We start from the raw sequence: 9,337 nt of genomic DNA on the forward strand, positions 1-9,337 counted from the left end.
CAGGATGTCCTTTTTGATAACGTGTTATAAAGATTAAGGATTAACAAATCCGATATGAAAGGCTACATGTTTATTCAAAGTCATGAAATTGTAGCCTAGATGAATATGATAAAAAAAAAAGGTTTTGGGTCGTTTACCTGGATGGGATTTCAATTTCTATTATGTAGAAATCAGGTCAATCTTTCTCATTCTGTGAACGCCACCTCCCCTGCAGAGAGCCTTGGTCAAACAATGACACCCAAAACAACCGATACCTCTACCGGATGGCTCGGCCCACTCAGAAGGCTGCTATAAAATCACCAGCGCTTCATTTCTTCACAGCAGTCTGCAAGTGAATTGGAGACCCTCAGTCCGCCATGAAGCATCTCCTACTGTCGGTGCTGTTTTGCTGTCTGGGTAAGAGGATCACAAAAACTCTCGCTATATATATATCTATATATATATATAGATATATATATACATCATATATATCCCAAAAATGATACACAGTATATCCAAAAAATATACAAATATATAATGCAAAACAACATAGACCTACTCGTTATTTAGGTTGAACATCTTTTGCATTATTTTCTTTTATTTTCATTATCTTCTTATTAACAGCAGCACTTTTCCACAACAGTTTATTCATTTTTTATTTTATTTTGACAATTTTGACTTCATCAACAGCCACTGCCTTCGGCGTGCCCATAGAAGTGGTGAGGTGGTGCGTGACCTCACTCCACGAGAAGCAGAAATGTGATGCCCTGGTGATGAGTGCCCCGGTATTCGCATGCGTATTGAGAACAGACGCCAATGACTGCATTGAGGCAATCAAGGTGAGGAACCCGTGAGTACTGAATTGATAGAAAGACAGCATGACGCCTCACTCGGTTGGGCAATAAGTGGTTTGGGTCTCTCTCAGGACGGTGACGCAGATGCCATCACATTGGACGGAGGGGAGATCTACACAGCAGGACAGCACCCCTATAATCTGCAGCCCATTATTTCTGAGAAATATGGCCCAGGCAAGTTTCTTCAGTTCTTAAGTGATGAAAAACTAATTGGGTCCTTTGTGGTATGGTCGTCTCGGGCTAGGTATGACTCGGAGAGTGGTAAATGTTCAACACGCGGTTTATTCTAACAGAGACACAAGGTAAACAAGCTTGCGTTCTGGAGGTGGTTGATGAAGCATCACACAGGTAAACAAACAGCTTAGATTGGGAGCGGGCATAATGGTAAATATGCCACGCCTTCATGTTCGAATTGACGCAGGTAAACCTTTGGTCTGTCTTGGCTTTAGCGGAAATGGCAAAGTGGCCATGTTTGTAGTCTTTAACTTCTCTACAAAATCATTACACCTTGTATGGTGTTGTCCATTATGTGGAAGAGAAACCATTCATCACTGTTATATAATGTAATAATTTACATCATAGACAAACTCAAACTAGCCTCATGCTACTATAATAAGTTGATGTTTATTATGCCACCCTCTCAATGGAAACAGAGTCCTCCTGCTATTACGCTGTGGCTGTCGTGAAGAAATACACTGGATTCTCCTTCCAAGAGCTGAGAGGGAAGAAATCGTGCCACACCGGTATTGGGAAGACCGCGGGCTGGAACATTCCCATCGGAACTCTTCTGACGACGGGTCAACTCGTTTGGAGCGGGCAGGAGGACTTGCCCGTGGAAGAGGGTGAGGCTCTAGGACATGTGATCCGAGCATGGCAGTTTACTTTTCTGCTGTATTTTGCCCGTGTTAATGTTTTGTCTGGTGACGGTAAGGCTGAATTGTGTCTGACATCCATGGTCGGTCTTGCGGTTTGTAGCGGTGAGCAACTTCTTCTCCAAGAGCTGCGTTCCCGGAGCAGGGGATCTGGTTGGTGGTAAACTGTGCGAGTTGTGCCTGAATGATTCCTGCAGCAAGTCGGCCTCTGAGCCCTACTTTGGATACGCAGGAGCATTCAAGTGAGTCCTATTTTTTCTTGTCATAATTGAAGAAATAAAAGCAAATAACTGATATTAAATATATCATTCTGCCACCATTTTTTTGTAAAAAACAAATTGCAAAATTGCACCTTATTCAGGTTTTTTAAACCGCAACCTTTTTGTTAGTCATAATGCAGATGCATGTTTTTTATTGACTGACTTTGAATGACTTTTGTTTCATGAAGGTGTCTGAAAGACGATGCCGGAGACGTTGCCTTTATCAAACACAGCACAGTTCCAGGTCAGTGAGTGCAAAATCAGTTCCCTTTAGTTTCATTAATTACGGTAATTAGTTTATTCATCTACTTTCTCAGTGAGGTTTTTGAAATCACCAGTGTCAATATCACACAGTGCACACCCGCCATCGTCCCTCAAACTCTGTTGCCCTTTAACCTCTGACCCTTCCAGAGTTGACCCAACTCAAAGGCGGAACAGTCTGCACATTTTTAACCAGCTTTGGATTTAATTAAATAAGGAAAAAACTAATTTTACCTTGTACGTAATTTCTTTAGATTAGATACCACTTTATTAATCCCCTCTCGGAGAAAATTGTTGCCATAGCAGTCACTATACTAACCAACTTTTTTCACTTTCACAGCGTCAGAGAAAGCCAACTACGAGCTGCTGTGCCTGGATGGTACGAGAGCTCCCATCGACAGCTACCAGACCTGTAACCTGGCCAGGGTTCCCGGCCACGCTGTGGTTAGCCGCGATGACCCCGAACTAGCCAGGCGTATCTTCACCGCCCTCACCACCGTCAGGGTAATACGCATGCACACACAACCATTCAAACACGTACACAACAATGCACAATCACACATGCGCACAAACACGCGGGCACGCACACAGACACCCGGAGACACAGACACCCGGAGACACAGACACCCGGAGAGACAGACACCCGGAGAGACAGACACCCGGAGGGACAGACACCCGGAGAGACAGACACCCGGAGAGACAGACACGGACACACGGACACACAGACACGGGCACACGGGCACAGACGCACGCACGCGCACACATACACACGACCTAAATGGAGACAGAGACCGACAACATCGTAAGATAATGTGTTACAATGTAACATTTCTGATTTAATTGAATGTTTAGCATTTGATCACCAACTAGCTAACTTTGGCATTAAAATGATCTAACATTTACTCACTCTGCAGGGCTTTAACCTCTTCTCCTCTGCTGGGTTTGGTGCTGCGAACTTGATGTTCAAAGACACAACACAGAGTCTCGTCAGGCTGCCCAACGGCACCAACTCCTTCCTCTACCTGGGCGCTGAATACATGGCATCCATCCGATCTCTGAAGAAAGGTAGGGCTGGGCACACACCCAAGCACCCAAGACCCCTAATGACCACTGCCATTGACTGCAATGGTGGAAAAAAATATCCTTTTCAAATTCCAACCCATGTCACTCAAATACGAACATTGCAAGGTATATATCCAATTCCTGTTAATTTTCAGATGCCTCTTTCTTCCCTTGCTTTTGCTTGACTCCATAGACATGGAAAGCATGACTGCGATCACATGGTGCGCTGTGGGTCATGCTGAGAAGACCAAGTGTGACACCTGGAGTGCCGAAACAAACAACGTTGCATGTCAAACCAGCCAAACTGTGGATGGGTGCTTTCAGAGGATTATGGTGAGCTATCTTATATCGTCTATTTTTTAGTCATCCGTTTTGTGGAGATGCATTGTATAGACAAGTTTATCAGATTTGATGTCATTAAAGGATGATGTGATGGGGTTTTATGTCGTTATCAACAGGCCTTTTATGAAATCAGATGATGAGTTCTTATTGACTTATCATCTGACTTCGGTAGTATGTTGTTATTGACAGATGAGCTGAATTAAAGGTTTTGGGGTATCTCTGTTCTTGTCCAGCGTCAAGAGGCTGATGCCATGTCTGTAGATGGAGGACAGGTGTACACCGCTGGGAAGTGTGGACTGATCCCAGCCATGGTCGAGCAATACAATCAATGCAAGTGTGGAGATGAAATACCATGCAGATATGCATCTTATATGATGTATATTTGCGAGGTTCTTTCCCTAAATATTTGTGAAATGTATTTATTGAAACATGATTATTCTAATAATTGTCTCTGTATTGTTTTAAACAGCACTTTGCAGTTCTTCCGCAAATGGTAAGTGTGTCAGTCTGGAACTTCATACAATTATATTTTACATTTCTCTTGGGAAGTTGTATAAATAGTAGTGCTGTCAAGCGATTAAAATATTTAATCGTGATTAATCGCATTAATCTCATCTCATTTTCGTCCGCTTATCCGGGGTCGGGTCGCGGGGGGAGCAGCTCAATCAGGGGGCCCCAGACTTCCCTTTCCTGGGCCACATTGACCAGCTCTGACGGGGGGTTCCCGAGGCGTTCCCAGGCCAGTGTTGAGATATAATCTCTCCACCTAGTCCTGGGTCTTCCCCGGGTCTCCTCCCCACTGGATGTGCCTGAAACACCTCCCAAGGAAGGCGCCCAGTGGGCATCCTTACCAGATGCCCGAACCACCTCAGCTGACACCTTTCTAAGTAAAGGAGCAGCGGCTCTAATCCGAGTTCCTCACGGATGGCTGAGCTTCTCACCCTATCCCTAAGGGAGACGCCAGCCACCCTTCTGAGAAAACTCATCTCGGCTGCTTGTACCTGCAATCTCGTCCTTTCGGTCATCACCCAGCCCTCATGACCATAGGTGAGGATAGGAACGAAGATCGACCGGTAGATCGAGAGCTTTGCCTTGCGGCTCAGCTCTCTTTCTGTTACAACGGTGCGGTAAAGCGAACGCAATACCGCCCCCGCTGCTCCGATTCTCCGGCCAATCTCACGCTCCATAGTACCCTCACTCGCGAACAAGACCCCGAGGTACTTGAACTCCTTCACTTGGGCTAAGGACTCATTTCCTACCCGGAGTAAGCAATCCACCGGTTTCCTGCTAAGAGTCATGGCCTCAGATTTAGCGGGGCTGATCCTCATCCCAGCCGCTTCACACTCGGCCGCCAGCCGATCCAGTGAGTGCTGAAGGTCACAGGCCGATGATCCAATGAGGACCACATCATCTGCAAAAAGCAGTGACGAGATCCTCAGACCACCGAACTACAACCCCTCCCCCGCACGACTACGCCTCGATATCCTGTCCATGTATATCACAAACAGGATTGGTGACAAGGCGCAGCCCTGGCGGAGACCAGCACCCACTGAGAACGAAACTGACTGCCGAGGAGGCGAACACAGCTCTTGCTTTGGGAGTACAGAGATTGGATGGCCCTGAGGATAGACCCCCTTACCCCATACTCCCGCAGCACCTCCCACAGTTTCTCCCGGGGGACCCAGTCATACGCCTTCTCCAGATCCACAAAACACATGTAGACCGGATGGGCATACTCCCAGGCCCCCTCCAGGATCCTTGCGAGAGTGAAGAGCTGGTCCGTAGTTCCACGTCCGGGGCGAAAACCGCATTGTTCCTCTTCAATCTGAGGTTCGACGATCGGCCGAACCCTCCTTTCCAGCACCTTGGAGTAGACTTTACCAATCGCGTTAATGTCATAGTTAACTCACGATTAATCGCAAGCAATCGCGATTAATCGCGATCAATTATTTTTCATTGCTAAATATCCCTTGTTTTCTTTGTCCCATTATTTTTTCTCATTTTAATGCTCTTATCAACATGGAGAAGTGCATCGGGTTGCCTTATGCAAAAAACGATTAAAAAAAAAGCCTATAGTGCAATTAAACGATGAACATAAAAACATACTGCCTTGAACATTGCAGTCAGGCTACTGCCTCTTTATTTTGAGGCAAAGAAAAAAAAAAATCTATATTTTTTAAAATAATTAAAAGTTTTGCGATAATCGCGCGATGAAAAGATTAACGCTGTTAAAATTGGTTTGCGTTAACGCCGTTAATAACGCGTTTAACTGACAGCACTAATAAATAGCTATGCCAAAGTTTATTTTCCTTTCTTTTTTTCCCCTTTCTATAATTTTCTTTCCAACCTTGATTTGCGTTCGCAGCTCAGGCCAACTACTTCGCCGTTGCCGTGGTGAAGAGGGACTCCGGGGTGACCTGGGACAACCTGAGGAATAAGAGTTCCTGCCACACGGGCGTGGGCAAGACCGCCGGCTGGAACATCCCGATGGGTCTGGTCCATAATCGCACTGGAAGCTGTGACTTCGGTAAGCTACGGTTGCGAGTGCAACTCTGTCCTAATTCCCCAACGCTTCATATTGTCCGGTCTCCTGGTGCATTATGGTCCGTTTAACATCTCCCCCCCCCCCCCCCCCCATCTCTCCTACCTTCCCAGGTGGTTTCTTCCCCAGTGGCTGTGCCCCGGGGTCTGAACCCTCATCCACATTCTGTCAACAGTGTGCCGGCAGCGGATCTGGAGTGGAAGATGGTTCCAAGTGCAGCGCCAGCTCTGTAGAGAAGTACTACGGCTACGCTGGAGCGTTCAGGTAGGGGACGCGGGTTTTATTGAAATGGGTCCAACATAATGTGTCATGAATTGCACATCTAGGGTCATGCAGATTATTTACTAATCACATATTGTGTGTGTTTCTGTCGTGTGTTGCTGGCTTTATCCACTACTTTTATAGATGTCTTGTTGAAGATGCCGGGGATGTTGCCTTTATTAAACACACTATTGTGTCAGAAAACAGCGATGGTGAATGACTTTTCAGTCCGTTTTTGTTAATGTAGGATAGCAAGACAAACTGCTTAATATTTTCTCTCTCTTTTAAAGGAAATGGTCCAGCCTGGGCTGAAGCATTGAACTCTTCAGACTATCAACTCATTTGCCCTGGGGATGTTGGTAGGGCAGAGATAAGCGACTTTGCCTCGTGCAACCTGGCTGCAGTTCCTTCCCATGCTGTTATAACGCGCCCAGATGCTCGCGATAGAGTTGTGACGACGCTCCTCGACCAGCAGGTTGGCACCGCATTGATCGCATTTGATTGATGGGAATGAGTTGGCACCTTTTGCGTGTCGTTGCAGCCACTGACTCTAGTATCATGTTTGACTTGCAAGAGAAATTAATATATTTAATAACAATATTGAATAACAAACCATATTTAATGTTTTAAATATGTGCTTTTTTTTTCAGAGCATGTTCGGTACAGATGTTTTGGATCCCTCATTCAGGCTCTACCAATCAGATGCTGGAAATAACCTCCTCTTTAAAGACTCCACTAAGTGTCTCCAGGAGGTACCAAGTCAAACTACAGCCGAAGCTTTCCTTGGACCTGGCTACGTGAACGCCATCAAGTCCCTCAGGCAGTGCCCTGAGACTGCTTCTGGTATGTTAAGGTCATTCAAAGAAGGCAGTGGCTATTCGTATGGCGACCGAGCTTGTCACGTGACCGCACTTGACCTATCAGTCTGCTCGGCGCTAACCCTGACCCTAACCGGGCCGACCGTAATCATAGTAATTAATTATAGTAATAACCCTAACCCTAACCCTAACCCTTACCCTAACCCTAACCCTAACCCTAACTATAACCTGCCGTGAAAATAGACGAATGCAGTATTTTTACGGTCGCCGTACGAATAGCCACTATGTTCAAAGAAACCACAGCTAGTGTGCGGAGCTGAGCGGTGCGAGTATCCCTCTCCTCGCTCAGGTGGCTGTTCACTCGGTGGCTCTTCCGCTCCGTTTTGCTCTCCACTCCACAATCCTCCCGCTCCAGGGAAAACGCGCCACGCTCACTCCGATTTTAAAGACGGAGAAATGATCTACTACGAATTGTCACCTTAAACAGAAAACTTAAATACTAAAGAACCAAGAGCAACGGGATTATATGTCACTCATAACATTTATTAAGATCAAGTGCAACACCGAACAAGCTTGGCAACGTTAAAGGGGACCTATTATGCTTTTTCGACTTTATGACCTATAAACGTTGTTATAATGATTGATAGTCATGTTTAACCATACTAAAGTGTCAAATAATGACGTACATGCATTTCAACGTATTCCCTGCTGACAGTCTGGGGCGGCTGTGCAGAGCGCTAAACACTCGGGACAACGATTGCGATTCACTTGTTCACATTTCCGGGAAACATCTACGTAGACGTACTCCTGCCACGCCCCCATATGCCTGGTCAAATCTGCCCGTGCGCGCGCTCCAAGGAAGGTAACCATTCACAACGGAGTTGGGATGGCAGGAGGGGGGCGAGGGGGCGGAGAAGGACGAAACGGAGCGTTGACACAGAGAAGGCTGAAAGCGCCCAGATGAGAGGAAGAGTTTCCCGAAAATCTACATCGTTTTTTTTGTATGGTTAAACATGACTATCAATCATTATAACAACGTTTATAGGTCATAGGTCATCAGACTCGTGGTTTGAGTGGTATCGGAGAGAAATTGGAGCAGAAAAGAGCGGCCGTGCCGGCCTTTAAATTAAAATAAATTTGCTCTCAAAGAAACGTATGTCTATGTTAAAGGTGACATATTATACCACAAGGGGTGAGTGTGAATTGCCGTTACAAGCCGTTTGAAAATCTGCCTCTTCTGACATCACACGTGGGCGTGTCCACCTAGATGTATGACGGATATATGAGCAACGTTTGCCTACAGTCCACTGTGTAGGCTGGTAGACTCATCTATCCAACACACATTTAGGTGGACACGCCCACTTGTGATGCCAGAAGGGGGAGTTTTTCAAAACGGCTTGTGATGACTAATCACATTCACACCTGGTGGTATAATACGTCTCCTTTAAGAGTTATATCTATATCTATAAATGCCTACACAAAAGATAGTAACAAATTAATCAAATTACACACTACCCTTAATGTAACATTTGTTTTACCCCTTTACACTAGATCTGGAGAAAACCTGCACCTCCTTTTCCTGCAGTACTTAAGAATGACAAGAGATTATGTCCGCCAGGGCGCATTGGATGCTTTTCTAGAAAGACACAAACAAACACAAATCTCTCCCCAGACCCAAATGGGGAAATATCTAAATTAATGTATGTTGAATAATAAGATATGTAGCTGCTCCATTTTGAGAAATAAACAATAAGATACATTTTTACAATAACATCACACTTTTTACTGTTTTTACTGTACCTTTACCTGTAATGTCTTATGCATAGATAATTCTACTATGCTTCACCTTCTCAAATAAAGCCACTTGTTTCATGCTCAGATATTCATTTTTTGTTTACACCGCCCTATTGGGTGGAGACTCCCATTGTGGACATATAGCGTGCAATCCTGCAGACCAATTAAGGTTTATATTTATGAGTGGAGATGCATTAATCTGCCTTATTAAAACATAAACTGAGCCTATGAGCATAATTCATCATATGTATTTTGTTTATATTGTACCTGCCAAAGCATTCTGTATGCGAGC

At 45.2% G+C, this 9,337-nt stretch overlaps 1 protein-coding gene across 1 annotated transcript; it reads left to right on the plus strand.

Annotated features, from left to right (window-relative positions):
• Positions 1-326: 326 nt before the first annotated feature.
• Positions 327-8,988, plus strand: LOC115548409 (serotransferrin-like). Its single transcript, XM_030363035.1, has 17 exons — positions 327-396; positions 670-818; positions 905-1,007; positions 1,487-1,675; positions 1,809-1,947; positions 2,154-2,209; positions 2,567-2,730; positions 3,141-3,291; positions 3,482-3,621; positions 3,864-3,960; positions 4,100-4,123; positions 5,996-6,157; positions 6,286-6,436; positions 6,578-6,645; positions 6,724-6,908; positions 7,084-7,276; positions 8,803-8,988. The coding sequence occupies exons 1-17, from the start codon at positions 357-359 to the stop codon at positions 8,841-8,843; spliced, it is 2,052 nt and encodes a 683-aa protein (XP_030218895.1). The 5' UTR covers positions 327-356; the 3' UTR covers positions 8,844-8,988.
• The last annotated feature ends 349 nt before the right edge of the window (positions 8,989-9,337 follow it).

The sequence above is a fragment of the Gadus morhua genome, chromosome 8 (genome assembly GCF_902167405.1).
Source record: "Gadus morhua chromosome 8, gadMor3.0, whole genome shotgun sequence".
In the NCBI taxonomy this organism is placed as follows: domain Eukaryota; kingdom Metazoa; phylum Chordata; class Actinopteri; order Gadiformes; family Gadidae; genus Gadus; species Gadus morhua.

Excerpts from the sequence above, each read along its gene's own strand:
- LOC115548409 (XM_030363035.1), top strand. The coding sequence starts at position 357 with ATGAAGCATCTCCTACTGTCGGTGCTGTTTTGCTGTCTGG. Across the intron at positions 1,008-1,486 it reads TTCTGAGAAATATGGCCCAG|AGTCCTCCTGCTATTACGCT; the intron begins GCAAGTTTCTTC and ends CAATGGAAACAG. Across the intron at positions 6,158-6,285 it reads CACTGGAAGCTGTGACTTCG|GTGGTTTCTTCCCCAGTGGC; the intron begins GTAAGCTACGGT and ends CTACCTTCCCAG.